This window comes from Danio rerio, chromosome 22 (assembly GCF_049306965.1).
Source record: "Danio rerio strain Tuebingen ecotype United States chromosome 22, GRCz12tu, whole genome shotgun sequence".
NCBI classification, from domain to species: domain Eukaryota; kingdom Metazoa; phylum Chordata; class Actinopteri; order Cypriniformes; family Danionidae; genus Danio; species Danio rerio.
The window spans coordinates 9,493,938-9,513,579 of record NC_133197.1 but is presented as its reverse complement, the minus strand read 5'-3'; the positions used below and the strand labels follow the sequence as shown (position 1 = coordinate 9,513,579).

The 19,642-nt window shown below is 35.1% G+C and overlaps 3 protein-coding genes across 16 annotated transcripts in view; 1 reads left to right on the top strand and 2 right to left on the bottom strand.

Moving 5' to 3' along the window:
* The window catches only part of blf (bloody fingers), a 201,498-nt gene that overhangs the window by 54,809 nt on the left and 127,047 nt on the right, over window positions 1-19,642 (bottom strand). The gene's annotated exons all lie outside the window — the stretch shown is intronic.
* Window positions 1-19,642, top strand: part of si:dkey-253d23.2 — a 50,309-nt gene that overhangs the window by 13,244 nt on the left and 17,423 nt on the right. For 2 of the 10 annotated variants that reach the window (XM_073937322.1, XM_073937324.1), the window contains exons 3-5: window positions 495-524; window positions 8,144-8,276; window positions 10,126-10,258. The exons of 1 other annotated variant lie outside the window; for it this stretch is intronic. The gene's annotated coding sequence lies outside the window, so the exon portion shown is untranslated. Of the gene's footprint in view, window positions 1-494; window positions 532-6,764; window positions 7,048-8,143; window positions 8,277-10,125; window positions 10,264-19,642 lie in introns of those variants that run through there. 7 more of the 10 variants (XM_068216568.2, XM_073937318.1, XM_009296126.5 and 4 more) reach the window with 5 other exon arrangements.
* si:dkey-253d23.3 lies at window positions 180-16,635 on the bottom strand. 5 transcript variants are annotated; one of them, XM_073936159.1, is made up of 6 exons: window positions 15,952-16,450; window positions 14,429-14,559; window positions 13,875-14,180; window positions 3,624-3,731; window positions 2,231-2,298; window positions 180-1,078 (listed from the first exon to the last, which is right to left on the bottom strand). In XM_073936159.1, exons 2-6 carry the CDS (start codon window positions 14,550-14,552, stop codon window positions 1,025-1,027), a joined length of 660 nt encoding a protein of 219 aa, XP_073792260.1. In that variant the 5' UTR covers window positions 14,553-14,559; window positions 15,952-16,450; the 3' UTR covers window positions 180-1,024. The 5 variants fall into 5 exon arrangements, 4 of the variants coding, with proteins under 4 accessions (XP_073792260.1, XP_073792261.1, NP_001418187.1 ...); NM_001431258.1 differs by lacking the exons at window positions 13,875-14,180; window positions 14,429-14,559; window positions 15,952-16,450 and adding exons at window positions 3,918-4,208; window positions 5,784-6,114; window positions 6,320-6,850 and having other exon boundaries at window positions 185-1,078; XR_012397285.1 differs by lacking the exons at window positions 2,231-2,298; window positions 13,875-14,180; window positions 14,429-14,559; window positions 15,952-16,450 and adding exons at window positions 3,918-4,208; window positions 5,784-6,114; window positions 6,320-6,691 and having other exon boundaries at window positions 180-1,811; window positions 3,321-3,731.

Below are 19,642 nucleotides of genomic sequence, written 5' to 3'. Positions count from 1 at the left end.
GAATCAGGTGGCTGTGTATCAGGAAGTTTCCACTTTGCATTGCTTATAATGAAAACGTACAGGTCACAACAGAACAGTGCTACAGAAAAGTGGAAATTAAAATACTGTTGCCCACTCATGTGGTGTTTATATAAATATTAAGATGTTGGCTGAACATTTAAAACAATACCAGATTGAACAAAGATTTGCAACATTTGTTTTATTAGACATAAAAGAAGACATTAGTGCAATTTAAAACAGTTTTATACAGACTTTTATAATCCCATTAAAACAACAATTAATTCTTTATAAACTCAAACATCCCTGTGTTTTGATGTTTTAATGAATAAAAAGAAATATTCTACCTTCATAAGCTTAGCAGCTGTCAATACTGACCAAAGATTTCCAACATTTGTTTTAAATTAAGACATTGGTGCTAATCTTTTGAGGTATTTGTACCAATAAAACATAATTCATAAAACACAAACTCTCATATTGTCTTATCTGTGTTCCAGATTGCAAGGGTGGGAAGGAAGAATTCAGAGGTAACCAGTAGGTCTTTTGAGTTTTTATGGTGTAAGCAGGGGACAGACATGGAGTAGCAGATAATATTGAGACAAGATACTTGAGAGAGTTGAGAGTGGGGTTTTATGCAGTCCCGGAAATGAGGAGCAGGGTGAAATAAGAACTGTGGTGACTGTGCTTGGGTGACTGGTACTGGTGCTCTGGGTTGTGAGGGGACTGTGGCTGGTGGATCTGTGACAGTTAAGATGGAATCTTATTTAGCTTAAATCTATTTGAAAATCAAGAGTCTAAGGGTTTACAGCCTTTAAAGTTGTGCAAATTCTTAGCAATGCACATTAATAAAAAAATAGTTTTTATATATTTATATATTTGAAAAACTATATATTACTTTGACCTATACAATGCATGTTCGGCTACTTTACTTTTGGCTGGACTTGTTTTATCCTCCAAAGTCACATTTTATCCTAATGTCAACAAACTCTACATGTACTCTTGAGATCAGCCTTTACAGTACTGCTGATTATTGAATTCGATAGATTACTGTAGTCTTCGTGTCCACATCAAGCAATAATTTCTGTAAGAGACAGACAGAAACATTTGTGTTACAAAAAGTAGTTCATTTGATGTATAACCAAAACATTTTGATATCCTGTCAACTCATATTGATGGAGTTGAAACCAAAACATGAAGAGAGCAAGCAGATATTAAGCTAGACAAAGCACTTTAAATTGCTTGAAGATACTGTAGTCTTCTAGCTTGCTTCAAAAACACTGACATGAACATCAGCAGCTTTTGAAAAAAATTGGGGAAATCTTTTGGGATGTGGGGATATTTTTCGAAAGTTTCACTTTCCATTCATTGTAAGGATTGATGTCAATAGGGTATATGCAGAAGTAAGCAGAATGACTTTTAATTTTGCGGTGACCTGGGTCAAGTGCTTCCGCTGAACTGTATGGTTACAAAATTGGCAAAATGGAGGCCTTTTTTGTTTAAAAAAATCAGTGGTCTTTACTGCCTAATTGATATACGATATAAAGTGGGTCTCAGAATGTACAAAAAGCACTGCATTCAATTCAATTTTCCCATGTCAGTACGCCAGTGTTTTTAATGGTGTTTCTGCACTCGCCTGCTGGTCCTGATGGTCCTTCATCTCGTTTTACGCTTAAGCAACTAAATGGATGCTTAAGTCTATTTAACTGATTGTATTTTAATTATATTACAACATCAATGCTGTAAAAGGAACTGAATAAAATTAAAAATTTTCACATTAACCACTTACCAGAAGTTTATCAGTATTGGAAGAAACACTAGCTGTGCATATATCCTATTGCAAGTTTCAGTGACTTCCTGGATTATCCAGCTGCCACTGAATTATTATTGTTGAAAACCCATGCTTTTGTTTGTCTAATGTCTGTGACATTTTAGAAGCATTACCATAGTTTTCAGCAAATATATAACCTTCTAAACTTTACTGGAAGTAGGAAATGAGAGCACATGTTTGGTATTTAGAGTGAGTTCAGGACTTTCAGTATATGGCACTATGACAGCAAGCACAAAAGACGTTAAGCTAGACACAGCAGTTTAAAATGCTTAAACACTTGGCTGTTTTGTGTTTACCAAAACTGTTTGTCACATCTGCGAGAGCAAGCGGTTTTATTCTGAGCATCTGAGGTAAAAGCAAAGGCTTCTGCAGACTAACAGATTCACTGTAAATAGAGTCTCTTACCGCCTTACGAACCCTGTGTGCATGAAATGTTGCTTCTGCGTAAAGTACCTCTTTGTCACAAGTCTGAGCTGTTTCAACAATAATAATACTGTTCAAATATCAAAATACTTCAGTTCAAAATGGTGTTTATTAGGGCTGCACGATATTGGAAAGTTTTGACATTGCAATATTTATTTCCCTGTAATATATATTGCCATATAAATACAATTTCACTAAAATAGGTCTATTTGTATAGCCATTTGGATGATTTGTATGGGAGTGAAATAAAGATACATGTAATTTAGGTAACACTTTATTTTGATGGCCCATTTGAGTATTAGTAGATTGTCTGCTTAATATCTGCTGATACTGCTCCTTCAACAGACGTTTAACTGACTATAAGAAACTTTGCAAGTACATGTCAATTTATGCTAAAGCTAATCCTAACCCCAAACTAACAGTTTACTAATAATCTAATGGGAATTAGTTGGCATGTAGATGCAATATAATTTAGGCCCAATCCCAATTCTAATTTTGTACCCCTACCCATTGGCCCTTGAAACAGAGTGTAAAGGGGAAGGGCTTCAAAATTTACCCCGATGAATTGGGACAGCACTACAGCACCTGGACACGTCATCACATGTCATCGCGATGTCTTGTTTTATATGAGATCAGACAATGGCGACTGCTGTAGTTATTCCAGTTGTGTTATTTTTTTGTATTTATCTTCAGGAAATCATTTAAGGTATATATCATGTTATCATAACGATATAATGTGGCAATAAGATCGTAAATGTACTGTGCATTTACACAGTGGATGAGCTAAAGGGTAGAATTGGGATTGGGCCTTAAATTCCACAAACAAACCATCAAAATAAAGTTGCATAGGGATTTATTATATACATTTAATAAATAAACTACAGTCATAATACAAATAATGATAAAGTTACATAATCATTGATTTCTGGGGAGTGTATAACAGTATTACGGAGCAAAAAATTAGTAATCAAACATAATAAAAGACTGCATAGTCTTCATCAAATAAATAATAAAAAAAAATCGTTTTTGAAACATTCATATGCTGTTTATGTTCTCTTAAAATGCTTTAAACTTTAAAATGTTCACATAGGTCTTTTAAAACACATGGAAACTTTAAATTTTCACTCTGTAATGGTTAAATTCTGTAGTGTCTCCACAAATCTCATGTGTTTCTCCTGTGGATTCTGGTCATCTACATTCATAACTCAACATTCCATATCCTGCAATGTGACTACTGCGGATGTACATATTGCAATATCATTTGCTCAAAAAATATATTGTGCAGCCCTAGTGTTTATTAAACCATATATAGCTGCACATTTTGATTTACTTTTTAGTCATGTTAGTTAATTAATAAATTAATGGATTTACTTACCCGATTTGCATTTTCTTTGATGAAAGTATATCAGTACTGCACTGGATACAACCAAAACCAGTATCACACTAACTGTTATTCCCACCAAATGTGAATTCTGCAGGGATTCTGTAAATAAATAAATTTAAAATTGATAATATAAATGATTCCTACAGTGTCTGACTTTACTGAAGATGTAGTTGTCAAGTCTTTAAAGAGGGATAATAGAAAACATGAAGAAAATGTTATTTTGTAAAAAAAGAAAACAATTCAATTTTAGTAATTTATCAACCATTAATATCAGCAATGATGTACCTGATCTTTCCTGACAGGTTTGACTTGTATTCAGATGTGTGATGCGGTTTGTGATGGTGTTGTTGACCACACAGCTGTAGGTGTTATCCTGATATTCCACCTCCAGAAGTAGAGAGAGGCTGATGCTGAGATCAGACACACTGATGCTGGACAATACACTGTTTCCTTTGTACCAGGAGAGACTCACAGCACTCACATTCACCACTGAACACAACACTGAACACCTGGAGTCTGATGTACGTTCAGCTGCTACTGATGAGTTACTCTTGATGACAGGAATGGGCAGATGAGCTGGAAATTATCAGATAAATTCTGTAAATGTTGTATGTAGAGCCCAAAAAATAGCATAACGATAATAATAGTCAAAATTATTTTGTTTCACCAATAAAGTTTGCATTAACTCTCTAATGATTTGTGACAGAAATAAGCCCCTTAAATCTTTTTTGATTAGCTCTATCAACTGTACACTAATTTGTGATGGCCTTAGTTTTTAAATTTGTTGTTCATGGCGACTGTGTGTTTATTGATTGATTGTTATAATATCAACATATTTGCAGTGCGTGTAGCATTAAATTTCAAATTGATTATCAATATTGAAGTGATATTGCTTTTAAACTTTATTATTCTATCATGCACATAAATGAGTTAGAACTAGAGCCAGACAGTATCTGCAGACATTTTAATGTTATTTCTGCGCAGAATTGTGTATTAAAAATAATCTGCAGATTTATACATGATGATTTTGGAAGTATCGTATATAAAAACTTTATTAATGAAATTAAAAATAATGCCTTTTTAACTTGTATTTATTGTTTACAATGCAAATCTATTTAAAGCCACTTATTTGGTAAAAAAAAGCAAATCTTTCATTTAATATATCTACTAGAAGACAGAAAATAATACTTTACAAACTGCATTGTAAATAAATCAAATAAACATTTTAATATTAGTCAATGATATTACTGAAATTAATTTATTCTGTGTGGGCCTAGTTATCACTGTGCCTGTCTATGGTATACGGCATACTGCTAAACATGTGTAGTTTACAACCCTTGTAGTATATATATATATATATATATATATATATATATATATATATATATATATATATATATATATATATATATATATATATATATATATATATATATATATACGGCGAGGCAGTGGCACAGTAGGTAGTGCTGTCGCCTCACAGCAAGAAGGTTGCTGGGTCGCTGGTTCGAATCTCGGCTCAGTTGGCATTTCTGTGTGAAGTTTGCATGTTCTCCTTGCCTTCGCGTGAGTTTCCTCCGGGTGCTCCAGTTTCCCCCACAGTCCAAAGACATGCAGTACAGGTCAAATGGGTAGGCTAAATTGTCCGTAGTGTATGAATGTGTGTGCGAATGCGTGTGTGGATGATTCCCAGAGATGGGTTGCGGCTGGAAGGGCATCCGCTGCGTAAAAACTTGCTGGATAAGTTGGCGGTTCATTTCGCTGTGGCAACCCCGGATTAATAAAGGGACTAAGCCGACAAGAAAATGAATGAATATATACATTAATATATTTTAAAAAGCAACACAACACTGGTGGCTCCATATTATAAGCACTGTTAGGGATATTGTGCCATTTTTCCCACCATTTAGATTTGACAATATTTACAACGCTACATTATCACTCTAATTAATATCAATTTACCTATTTGAAAAAACATAGTCTATCAATTTTATAGACAATGTAGTTATTTATGGAATAAAATGTCATTTTTGTATTTAAATCTGCCAAATATAAAATAATAAACAGTTATTTATCAACAACAACATCTACTGATATCTTAGTACTGCTTTGATATTTTTTAAAGCTCAAAACACATTTAAAATGACTCACCATAGACGGCAACAGAAAATGTCCTGTATGTGGTCTTTTCTTGAATGATGGTTAGTTTATAAAGTCCAGAGTGTTCAGTTCTGATGTCTCTGATGGTCAGAGATCCAGTTTGACTGTCCATCTTCACTCGGTCAACAAATATCACAGTTTTGTTATATATATAGATGCTCTGTCTGTGTATTTCAGCAATACGAGTGTCTGCATTATTAACATTAAACATCCACAGTATCAGATCATCTCGTTGAACGTTTACATCAGTCTGCAGAGTGACAGATTCTCCCTCCATCACAGACACTGACTTCACTTCATTTGTATTAGTTACCAGACACACCTACAAACAAACATTTTTTGCTTGTGTAAATAATATACACAGCAAAAGTCAAGACACACTAATAACTTGTTCATAAACATGCCCACAAAACACATGACCTCAAAATGCAACGTTACAACATGATTTTTTTGCAGGCTAGGGCCTATAAAACGTTTGTGTGTGAAAAGATAAAACGGTTAAATTGGAACTTAACAAACAAACTTACCACTTAAGAACCAAATCCACAGACAGACGTAAAGTGGATGAATCATCCTGTATCACTACATTTCTTTTAAAAGACGTGTAGAAAGCGTTTATAGCCAAAAAGTGTACTAAAATGTACTACGTTTACGAAGAATTTACTTAATTCTGCGATCGATAGCCACAAAAAAAAAATCCACATTACTTCCGTTTCCTCCAGATTTTTCCAAACAAAAGCTCGTTAGTCTAGACGGTTGTGCGGCTTTGAAAGATTAAGATAGCTCGTGATCCATCCGTTCCTGAGACCAATTTAAGATGTATGTGAAAAATAAAATAAAATGAACAAATACAGAACTAAAAAAGCACTTCTTGATTATGTTGTTCGGTGTTCCAGTCTGAAAAAAGGAGTCACCCCAGAGCCCGCCCTCATCTTCAGATCTGTCACAAGGGGGGAGAGAAACAGCTAGTTTAGCTAATCTAGGGTGTCCGTCTTTAACAGGGACTGAATGATTATGGACATACAAAGGAATTCATTGACACACACAGGATGAAGATGTGCGATGTGACATAGCCTAGATTACTTGTTAGATTGTGGTTTGCTGCTTTTTTAAACATCTTTCTGTCATAATCTCGTCAGAGTCTAGAACACGAGATCAAGTAATTGCTCAATAAAGTAGGCTATAACCTACTAACCCTTCCGCAGCACACCAGTCCGCTGAGACCCTTGATGAGAGTTAGCCGAAAGAAAGTAGAGTGAGTTTTACCATTTAGCTTGTGGATCTCAATTTAGTCTATCAAATGCAACGGAAAGAGTTTGTTTGTTTGTTATTCTCCTATGTTGTTTGTTATATCTCCTAAGTTAACAGCCTAAATCTATTATGTCTTATTTTCAAAGGACAAAGCAATTGTTCATGTTGTGCGAAGGATATATTAGCCTATATAGCATCCAATATACCCAAGATGGTTAAAGGGATAGTTCACACAATTTAAATGATGTCATCATTTACTTACTCACCTTTCACTTGCACTGAATTTTTTTTACAGGCTGTTATTTTATGGTTTATTTCTGGCAGCTAGGGTTAAATTACAGAAATTTCCCAGAAATTTGAATTTAAGTAAATTTTTGAAAGAAAGTTAAACGAGTTCTACTAATTTATTTCATTTTACCAGAAATTTAAATTTAAGTAAATTTCTATAATTTAATGTCTGTTATTTTACAGTAAATTTCTCTAATTTAACGGCCATTATTTTACAGGGTTTTTTTTCCCGGCACCCTAGCTGTGGTTATTTCAGTTTCAGTATATACATTTTCATACAAGTCAGTGGGTCCCCGCAAATAGCAAAAGAAAGAAACTCTTAACCGTTTAAAACCAAAAGAGGTAGAGTTGAATGATGAGGTAATTTTAATTTTTGTGTTAGCTGTACTTTTAATATTCATTTAAATTCTGTTGCTATTTTACATCTAGTGATTTCTCTATTTAAGACTTATTCGTCATTAGGTCTTCATCTCAATTGACTCTTTGTTCTCACTCATGGCAACTTAAGGTCATTTTCAGCCATTCTCAATGCTTTTTTTGAGTTTTATTTTCTCTGAGTGACTCATTTGAGCATCAAACAATTTTCTCTTGTCTTGCTTCTGTGCCATCACGTTTCTTTGCAACTTCCTCAGCATGTGTGTGTGAGTGTGTTCCTGTTCAAGATAACAGCCAATCATTTTTTTACAGATTCTAGAGTCAGTTTCTGGTAAAAGTTTATCTGAATGACCTGTTCTGTTTAAACTGATGGATTTTTGTGATGAAGTGTGTTGTTTTCACTCAATGCTGTGACATATTTACTTCTGTTGTTACAGGTTGTAAGATTGTTTGCAGCTTTTCACCCACAAACAGGGTTTCCAGCTCGAGTTCTGCATCTCGTATCTCCATTAATTGTCAACCGCCCCACATCTAACCATCAAAGACCACAGCGCATCTCATCTAGAGGAGGTACAGTAATGTGTCACAGTGAATGAAGCGGCTAGCGTTTGATCTGTGCATTTTAAAAATAGGCCTCGTGCAAGTTGGTTCAGGTGCAAACCAGTTCAAAGAAACATTCTGAAGTATTTATAAAAGTACTCTTTATAGATTTATTATGTTTCATACCAATGAAAACATAAATATTAAGATTTTTCTACTTTAGCCTTTATGATGTAATGGACTAGTGGACTACAATAATGTAATAATAACTTCCTGTAAACTTATAAAAACTCAAGTTGATTTTATTTTTATTTATTTATTTTTTTGTCAATTTGGTCATAAAATTATCCTAAAATTGTGATTTAAAGCTGTTACCTCTTGATTATAGTTTTAGAGATTTAGATGCATTAGATGTCTGATGGTCTGTCTTGAAAAATGAATCAGGTGGTTGTGAATCAGGAAGTTTCCACTTTGCATTCCTTATGATGAAAACTAACAAGTCACAACAACACCTTTACCTTTGCAGCAGAAGAGTGGAAACCTAAATAGCTTTTAATTGTTTTTCTTTGAAAATATGCACTAGTTGGACATTTCTGATCACTGTAGAATTGTTAGCCATGGAAAAACTATCAAAACTGGTTTATGGTATTTCAAGTGTTATGCCATATTTAAAAGATAAATTAAATTACAGCCTCTATGGCTTGGCCCCTGAGTATATTTTTGAGCTAATTAATATACACCAACCCATGAGATCTCTGTGCTTTAAGGATCGCCTCTATTTGCAAGTTCCACGATCACGCTTGAAATGTTAAAGTGACGGAGCCTTTTCAATAGCAGCTCCAAGACTTTGGAATGATCTTCCACTCTCCTTAAGAACAGCTCTAAGTTTTAAATCTTTTCGGAAGTAACTGAAAACAAACACTTTAGCTTTTAATCATGTGTTGTGAGTTTATGTACTTTGGTTCCTTATATGTTTGCATGTATGATGTGTTTTTATGTACAGCACTTTGGTACCCATTGTGGTTGGTTGAAAGTGCTCTAGAAATAAAGTGAGTTGAGAGTATTGGGAGATGAGATGCTCATTATGCTCAAAACACACCTATAAGTCATTAAGCATGACCCTTTTAGACCATGCGCTGGCACACAGACCATACTTTTCCATCCTTAAATCAGCAAAAGTGATTTATAATTGTTTTAAGTGGATTTAGTGACTATTGCTAATGCAGTTATCATTTTTAGTAACTGCTCGTCCACTGATCTCTTTGTGTAATCTGTAAGTACATTTTGACTTTACGACTTTCCAAAAAAATCACACAGTGTAGAACAATAATTACAATTACATACAAGTTACTATAGTAAGAAACAATTTAAAAACATTTTAAACATGAAACATACAACACTGTAACTGAAGAAGCTTTCACAGAGGGGCGAATCCAAATGCACATTTATTTAATAGAATGGTCAGTCAGGCAACGGTCAACACAGGAGCAATCGGGTTCATACAGATAATCCAGAAGTCGTTGTTGATGAACAGGCAAATGGTCAAAACTGGAGAAAGGTATGATAAACAAGGAACAAGGCTATGAATAGATTACATAAAACACAAGAGTCAAAGAACACGGCTCTATTTTACAGTCTATGGGCTAGACATATAAATGAAGTGCTTTGTAAAGTTACAGGTTCGTTTGACTAACAAAACAAACAAATAACACTTAGCCATGCATTTGAGCAAATGTGGTGTATAATTAGTCTGTGCAATGAGTCCAATGAGTAAAAGTTCTTCTGAATGACCTGTTCTGTTCAAACTGATGGATTTCTGTGATGAAGTTTGTTGTTTTCAATTAATGCTGCTGTGACATTTTTATTTCTGTCGTTCCAGGTCATGTGATTGTGTGCAGCTTTTCACCCACAAACAGTGTTTCCAGCTCGAGTTCTGCATCTCGTATCTCCATTAATTGTCAACCGCCCCACATCTAACCATCAAAGACCACAGCGCATCTCATCTAGAGGAGGTACAGTAATGTGTCACAGTGCATGAAGTGGTGAGCGTTTTCTCTGTGCATTTTAAAAATAGCCTCATGCCAGTTTGGCTCAGGTGCAAACCAGTTCAAAGAAACATTCTGAAGTATTTATAAAAGTACTCTTTCTACAATTATATTGTTTTATTATAATTTGTATTTAAGCCATCAAATGAAATTTTCCCCCATGGTTTAAATAAAACATGATTTCCTCTTAGACCTAAATAGTTAAAATATTAAAAATATTAAAAAATGTGTCAAGCTGTAATAATAGAAACTTGAATAAACATTTAGATCAGCTGCTATTCTGTACAGTAACAAAGTAATTAATGCAAAAGTAATTAGTTTTGTGTCTAAATTAGTTGATATATTTTTCAAGTTGTATTTGATTGTTTTAAAGTTATTCAATTCTACTTTAAACTTTGTCAAGTGCTTGAATGGTGTTACAGACTAATAGACTACAGGAATGTTATATTACTCCCTGTAAACTTATAAGAACCTGATTTTATTGAGTTTCTTTGTCTTTTTGGTAATAAATTATCCAAAAATGGAGATTTGATTTAAAGCTGTTATCTCTTGATTATAGTTTTAGAGATTTAGATGCATTAGATGTTTCATGGTCTGTCTTGAAAAATGAATCAGGTGGTTGTGAATCAGGAAGTACATTCCTTCAAATGTAAACAAACAAGTCACAACAACACCTTTACCTTTGCAACAGAAGAGTGGAAAGTAAAATAGCTTTTAATAGTTTTCTATGAAAATATGCACTAGTTTGACATTTCTGATCACTGTAGTATTTATATTTAACAATACAAGTTTAAACAAAGATTCCCAACATTTGTTTTATTAGATATAAAATAAGACATTGGTATAAATGTTTTAAGATAACTGATAAAACAGTTCTATACACATATAATCACATTAAAAACAACTTCAATAATTTCCATATAAAGCACAAACATCCTTGTGTTTTGATGTTTTCATGAAAAAAAAAAGTTTATATTGTTCCTTCATTAGTTTAGAAGCTCTCAGTATTGCCCAAAAATTTTCAACATTTGTTTTAAAAAAAGGCATTGGTGCTAATCTTTTGAGGTCTTTCTACCATTCAATGATTCATTGATTCATTCATTCATTCATTGATTCATTCATTCATTCATTCATTCATTCATTTTCTTTTCGGCTTAGTCTCCAATTAATCTGGGATTGCCACAGTGAAACAAACCGCCAACTTATCCAGCACATTTACCCTTCCAACCGCGACCCAAACATACATACACTTTTAATCACACACATACACTGTGTATAATTTAGCTTACCCAATTCACCTGTACCGCATGTCCTTGGGCTTGTGGGGTAAACCGGAGCACCCGGAGGAAACCCAAGCGAATGCGGGGAGAACATGCAAACTCCACACAGAAATGCCAACTGACCCAGCCGAGGCTTAAACCAGCAACCTTCTTGCTGTGAGGCAATCGTGCTACTTACTGCGCCCCCGTGATGCCCCATGTTTGTACCGATACAACATAATGCAGTGCTAGTCTACTGTTCAATTCAATTCAGTTCAATTCAATTCAGCTTTATTTGTATAGCGCTTTTACAATGTAGATTGTGTCAAAGCAGCTTCACATAAATGGTCATAGTAACTGGAACAGTGTAGTTCAGTTTTTAGTGTTTAAGTTCAGTTCAGTTCAGTTTAGCTCAGTTCAGTGTGATTTAAAATCATTCCTGAGAGTTCAAACACTGAAGAGCAAATGCATCGATGCGTAGCTCTACCAATCCTGAACCATGCGAGCCAGTGGCGACAGCGGAGAGGAAAAAAAAACTTTACCTGATGGGAGTGAAAAAAAAAACCTAGAGAGAACCAGACTCAGTTGGGCACGACCATTTTAATTTCTCCGCTGGCCAAAGTTCTTGTGCAGAGCTTCAGTCACCGCGTTGGAGGCTGGAAGATGGCCTCAGCGAAGACTCGTCTGTCCCTGGAGCGTTGCTGGAATCAGACTCATGTATTCCACTCCCCATGACCATCAGCGCAGCAGCAGCTCAGGATATGGCTTGGTCCCGGATATACTGTTACTTGCCAATATTAAAATATAATATGTGACCTGAACCACAAAACTAGTCATAAGTGTTCATTTTTGTAAATTATGTTATATTATTTTTATACATTGCACGAATCATCACATTTTCATTGGTGTATGGTTTGTTCCGATGGCAATATCTGGAGTCTTAGGGTTAAATATACTGATAAAATCACATTCAAGTTCTCAACATTGAATCATTCATTTTCTTTTCGGTTTGCTCCCTTTATTAATCTTGGGCTGCCACAGCGTAATGAACCGCCAACTTATTCAGCATATGTTTTATGCAGCGGATGCCCTTCCAGCTGCAACCCATTTCCAGGAAACACACACACACACACACACACACACACACACACACACACACACACACACACACACACACACACACACACACACACACAACGGGCAATTTTAACTTACCGAATTCATCTGTACCACCTGTCTTTGGACTTGTGGGGGAAACTGGTGCACTCGGAAGAAAGGTTCTCAACAATGCATATTGATAAAAAATTTATTTTGAAACATTTAGAGTAGGATCATGTCAAAAAATCTTCATGCAACATAATCTTTACTTAATGTTTTACTGAGTTTTGCCATAAAGAGTAAATATAAAATTTTGACCCATAACGATGCAACATAAGACAGAAGGTTTTTGTGCTCCAGGGTCATATATAATCTTAATGACAACAAACTCTACAGGTACTTTTGAGATCAGCCTTTACAGTACCGCTGTCTATTAAATTTGATAGTTTACTGTAGTCTTCGTGTCCACATCCAGCAAAGATTTCTGTTAGAGACAGAAACGTGTCACAAAAATAGCTTATTTGATGTATAACTAAAAAAAGGGTTTATTGATTGAGTTGAAACCAAGGCGTGTAAAGAACAAGCAGACATTAAGGTAGACAGAGCACTTTAAATTGATTGTAATTATATTGCTTGCTTCAAAAACACTGACGTCAATATCAGGAAAAGATAGAAACCATATTGAATTATACTGTGTGTAAGTGCATCCAGCTTTATTTTGAGCATCTGAGGTAAAAGTGCATATGCGCTTACCCTGTTTGTGCAAAATGTTGTTTCTGCATAAAGTACCACTTCCTTATACGTCTGACCTGTTTCAACAATAATTATCATATTGTTCAAATATCAAAACATTGCAGTGTAATTAAATGGTGTTTGTTAAATTATGAATTGAAGCACGTTTTTTTTTTAAACGGAAATTTTTTTTAACCCAGAAATCTAGATATCACTTAACGAATAAGATACTTGCCTTCATTTCTTGGTTGTTTCAATTTCCTCCATTGAAAGAATTGCATTCCTGCAACCGACACAGACAAGACCAGCGGTATCACAACACAAACTGCTACTCCCACTGAATGTTTATACTGTGTGAGTTCTGTAATGAACAAACATAATATACAGAGGAATATTGATGTATCCTTAAGCAAAATGCTTTTACTAAAACTCTAAAATCGTTGTACAGACATGGCTGGACATTAAGTAACTGACCACTAATTACATGACTATACCTTCATATCTCTGACAGGTTTGACTGATGTCCAGTTGTGTGGTGTGGTTTGTGATGGTGTTGTTGATCACACAGCTGTAGGTGTTTTTATCCTGATATTCCACCTCCAGAGGTAGAGAGAGACTGATGCTGAGATCAGACACACTGATGCTGGACAATACACTGTTTCCTTTGTGCCAGGAGAGACTCACAGCACTCACATTCACCACTGAACACAACACTGAACAGTTGGACTTTGATGAAAAGGATGAGGATGATGTTGAACAGTTTGAACAGTTATTAGTTATGACAGGAAAAGGAAGATGAGCTAGAAAAAAAGGAAAAACATGCAATTAAAATGTTGCTCTAAAAAAAGAGCAGCATAAAAAATTCTGTCCTATGCTTGTTCATAATTTTAATGTTATAAAAGCATTCTATGAAATAAATTGCTCAAAATAATGCTAATAAATTTAAATGTGGACACATTTACCTTAAAACCATATTTATTTATTTAATTATTTATTTATTTATTTATTTATTTATTTATTTATTTATTTATTTCTTGATCATACTTACTATATACAGTAACTGTAAAAGTCTTGTGTGAGACTGCTCTGTTCCTGCGAATCTGTAGTTTATAAAGTCCAGAGTGTTCAGTTGTGATGTTTCTGATGGTCAGAGATCCAGTGTGATTGTCCATCTTCAGTCTGTCTCTAAATACCACGTTATCTTCTATGTCTATGTTATTTCTTTGGATTTCAGCTATAATACTGTCTGAATTGTTGACATTAAACATCCACATTATCTCTGTCTGTCCATTTAATGTTATATCTGTGTTTAGAGTGACAGATTCTCCCTCCGTCACGGACTTTACTTCATCTGTGTAAACAAATGTATCTGAAATTAAGAAACATTTAAAAATGTGTATTAATACTTTTGTCAAGAGTGAAGATCATATGGCACAATTCACTAAAGTAAACGGCTATTGTTTTTGAATGTTTGGGAATATAACTTTTAAACCATCCTTTCATTCGCTCAGCTGCTGTTGGTTGTTCATTATTTATACAGCTGTTATTGTTTAGGCAGGTGTCTATTATTTAGACAGGTTTACAGATGATGAGCTTCAAGGTTAACATTTTCCACACTGTAAAAAGAAAACTGTTGCTTCCCTTAACAAATGTTTTAGTTGGATTGGGTTAACTTTTCTAGTCATCTCAATTTAAAAATACAAACTAAAAATATTAAGTTAAACTTTGCATATCTTTTATTCTTGAAACCTGATTAACATATTAAAATAGGTTAAATAGGCCAAACATATAAAATGTTTACAGTGCAACATGTCAAAAATAGCATGTCTTTACATGCTGAGAACTGTTAATATCTGTTAATAACTGTTAATATTGATGGATGTTAATATCAAATATAATATTTCTGCTAATTCTGTTATTTTTCATCACATTTAAAACAGTAATTCCTTGTAGAGGCCTGGTGTATTTATGTGTGAAAAGATAACACGGATAACTTGAAGTCAAGCAAATATGACAAACAGTTGAATTCAGAATTATTAGCCCCCCTTATAATTTTTTTTCTATTATAAATATTTCCCAAATTATGTTTAACAGAGCAAGGAAATCTTAACAGTATGTCTGATAATATTTTTTCTTCTGGAGAAAGTCTTATTTGTTTTATATCGGCTAGAATAAAAGCAGTTTTTATTTTTTTTAAAAACCATTTTAAGGTCAATATTATTAGCCCTTTTAAGCTATATTTTTGATAGTCTGCAAAACAAACCATCGTTATACAACAATTTGCCAAATTCCAACCTGCCTAGTTAACCTAATTACCCTAGTTAAGCCTTTAAATGTCACTTTAAGCTGTATAGAAGTGTCTTGAAATATATCTAGTCAAATATTATTTACTGTCATCATGGCAAAAATAAAATGAACCAGTATTATAAATGAGTTATGAAAATAATTATGTTTAGAAATGTGTTGAAAAAAATCTTCTCTCCATTAAACAGAAATTGAGGGAAAAAATAATCAGGAGGGCTAATAATTCTGACTTTAACTGTAAATAAATAAACAAATAAATAAACTCACCACTGGAGAACCAAAACCACAGACAGACGAAAAAAGATTTACAAATCATAATACTGAATCCCTTCATTTCCGTATATAAAAATACCTCATTTAGCCTGGAGTGCATTTGTTGATCCAAAAACCTTTGAAAAATTAGGCTAAATAGCCTAATACTGCGATGAGTGCTACAAAAATCCACATTACCTAATAATCGTTTTCCAAGTATCAACAGTTTTGCAAATAAAGCCCGTTAGTCTAGAATGTACATGCAAAGGCTTTGATAAAAAATAGCTAGTGATCCAACTGTACCTGAGACTCGCATTACTTTGTTAAAATAAGATAAGATTACAAAATACAGAACTCAAAATGCACTTCTTGATGTTCAGTCTTTCACTATTAGCCTAAAATGGAGGACAATTTCACTTTGGCCCCGCCTCTCCATTCTTCAGGGGTCTTTTACACTAGGGGTCATCATATTGAGCCAGATCAACAGTAAACTTTTACTAAACTTTTATGTAGGTCTACCTTGCAGTAACTATATGGGCATAAAAAGAAATGCATTGACACAAACAGGATGAAGATGTGCGATGTGACATAGCCCAGAGATTCTATGCAAGATTACCTGTTCAGCTTGTGGTTTGCCGCTTCTCCATACCCTCTTCACTTCTTCCTGTCATTATCTCGAGTACAGGTATATAAGCGATCAAGTGGTGATAGCTAAAGATGATAAAGTATAGCCTACCTTACCCCTCCACTGCTGATAATCCCCTGTGTGACTCTTGATTAAGGCAATAATCTGAAAGAAATCATTTGAGTAGAGTTTTACCTCACGCTCATGGATCTCTAGTCTAGATTTAGACCATCAAATACAACCCCTTATGAAAAAAAATACATCAACCTAAGCTGGTTGACCTGTTTTTGCTAGTTAACTAGCCTGGTTTAAAAGTTCAAGACAGCCTTTAATTGTGGGGAAAACTGGATAACTTTGAGCTTTTGTCAGCTAAATTCATCTTCTGGGTTTTTAATCATTATTGGGGCGGGATAAAAATCAGTGACATAGCTCGAATCTGCTAGTGACATGTCAGTTTCTGTTTATTTTTCATAGCTGAGTTTTCTTATCCTATAAGAAGACCCTGCTTCTTAAAGGGCCATGACACCCCCCACTTTCGGTTAAAGTCTACTTCAGAATTTTTTCAAAAGAAGCATGATTAATGGGCGTGGAGCTCCGCGAGCATAGGGCAGGAGTGGGCGTAGCCAGCAGGGGAGAACGTGAGTGAACGAAGTTAGCTCACAAAATGAGACAAACCGTGAGGAGATGCATGAGTGTATAGTTTACGAAGTTAAAATGCAAAGAAATGAACAGTGATTTAATGCCCAGCTAAATTTGTTATTCGTAATTTCATATACACATAACCACAATTTATATCATTATAAAGATAAGTGTGTTCATATAAACCCTATAAATGAGGACTTCTCCCTCAATCCCCGTATCCAGCAGACTCAGTGCAGCAGGTCTCCTGACCTGTCTATTTTAACCATTTGCCCTGCTGGTAATCTGGAGGATTTAGGCAAACACAGCAGCACAGTGATGTGTCTGAATGTGAATGAACTCCTGATAAAAGACAGCGTCCGCCATTCTCAAATTCTCGTGCTGCTCTCCCGACAAAAATGCTAGCAGCACACACACACAGCTTTATGATCGGCCCTGACAAGATCGCGGGGGAAAACATGCAACAAACCGCGTGGATCATGGAAACAAAAGCATATGAGCCTTCATAAACAGCTAAATACTGTGTGCCCGTGGGTCTGTGACGTGTCTCAAAGCTCGGGCTTGGCTCTGGTAGGTCTGGCAGGTCTCATGAATAATTAAGCAGCCGGCTCTTCTCATAGGATAAGAAAACTCCGCTATGAATAATAATGAAACCGACGCATCATCATTGCACTTGCTGTACTGCGCTACGTTGCCGATTTTGATCCCGCCCCAAAAATCATTTTAAACCCGGAAGCTAAAATTAGCTGACAAATGCTCAAAATTAGCCAGTTTTCCCCACAATTAAAGCTGACAGGTGCTAACATTGTCTTAACTGATGCTCAACACACACAAATCTGTTATTATAAAAAAAGGGTGTCCTGAACCTTTAATTATTCATGACAGCACATGCTTTCTAATGACAAACTTATGCGGACAGACCACCTTGCCAAGCTACGAGACAGCACATGACACGCAGTATTTAGCCATTCATGAAGGCTTGTAAGTGTTTGTTTCCATGATTCACGAAGTGTGTTGCATGTCTTTCTTTGCGATGCTGTCAGGGCCACCAATACAGCCAGCCAATCTGTTTGTGTGGAGCAAGAATTTTTGTCTGGAGAGCAGTATGAGATTTGGAGAATGGCGGACTTTGTCTTTTATCAGTTGAGTTTTTTACCATTCAGACACATCGCTATGCACGCACATGTTGAAAATCGTCTAGATTACCGGCTGGGCTAATTAATGTAATAGATAGGGAAAGAGACCTGTTGTACTGCTATCCACATTGTCTGCATTTAAACCCAGAATTTAGGAGGAGAGAAGTCCTCCTCATTTATAGTATTTATATAAACATGATTGTCTTTATAATGATATAACAAATTGTGGTTGTATATTATATGAAATTACGAACAGCTTATCATATATATGTAATTAATTTACTTACTGTTTATTTCTTTGCATTTTAACTTTGTAAACTATAAAATGACATGTCTCCTCATGGTTTGTACTGGATATTTTTTTATCCTCAGCTATTGAGCCAGCTGGCTAAAGCCCTTCTCCCTTCTTTATCTCTGTTACGGTTTATGGATCTGTGTGTTCTTTTTGTATGTTATGTGTCATGCCATGTGTGTTGTCGTGTGCGAGGGTGTGTGCGTGGTTATATTTTTGTGTTGACAGCGTGCTATAGAATCAGCTGATGTCATCAGCTGACTTAATCATCCTCCAGCTAATCCCTATTTGGCTGGCTATATATTTCATCCTGTGGTTTGTGCTGGTTATCAGCCTGTTGTTTGTTCTTGTCCCTGTCTGTTCGTCAGATGACGACTTCGTTTGGTTTGGTGACATGCTTTGTTTTGAACTTTTCTTTTTTCTCATGTTCTTTGGCTACAAGTTGTTTGGTATCTTTTGATACAGATATTTTATTAAATATCACTTGCACTTGGATCCACTCTGTCTGGTGTCGTGACAATCTCCTGCTCTGCTGGCCAGGTCCACTCCTCCCTCTGCTCTGTGCTTCACGCCCATCATAAATCATTTTTTTTTTTAATTCGGAGGTAGAATTGAACTGAAAAAAGGGGGGTTTCATGGCCCTTTAACAAGGGTTTGGTCATTTCCAGCCAGCTTGATGAGCTAAGACCAGACTAAAAATAGCTAAAACCAGGCTAGTCGACTAGCTTAAGCCAGCCAACCAGCTTAGGTTGGTTTAAGATGTTTTATTTTTAGTAGTGATGGCATGAAAAATTAGCATTTTGTATCATTTGCATATCGCCTAAACCGTAAATCCATTGTGTCTTACTTTAAAAAGACAAGCCAGGTGTGCTAATGTTATAAGAAGAATATGTTGTCTAAATAGGTTCTAATATACAAAATACCCAAGATGACTGAAGTAGTAGTTCACACCAACAAAACATTCTGCCTTTATTTATTTATTACACAGTAGAAGGTAGATTTTTAAATGCTTTG

What these genes read in the sequence shown, in the direction of transcription:
- si:dkey-253d23.3 (NM_001431258.1), bottom strand. Translation starts at nt 6,069, where the DNA reads ATGGAGGGAGAATCTGTCACTCTGCAGACTGATGTAAACGTTCAACGA. An exon ending in ATTTTCTGTTGCCGTCTATG is followed by an intron (nt 4,209 to 5,783) that starts GTGAGTCATTTT and finishes GATAATTTCCAG; the next exon opens with CTCATCTGCCCATTCCTGTC. An exon ending in CACACAGGGTTCGTAAGGCG is followed by an intron (nt 1,079 to 2,230) that starts GTAAGAGACTCT and finishes TGTCTCTTACAG; the next exon opens with AAATTATTGCTTGATGTGGA.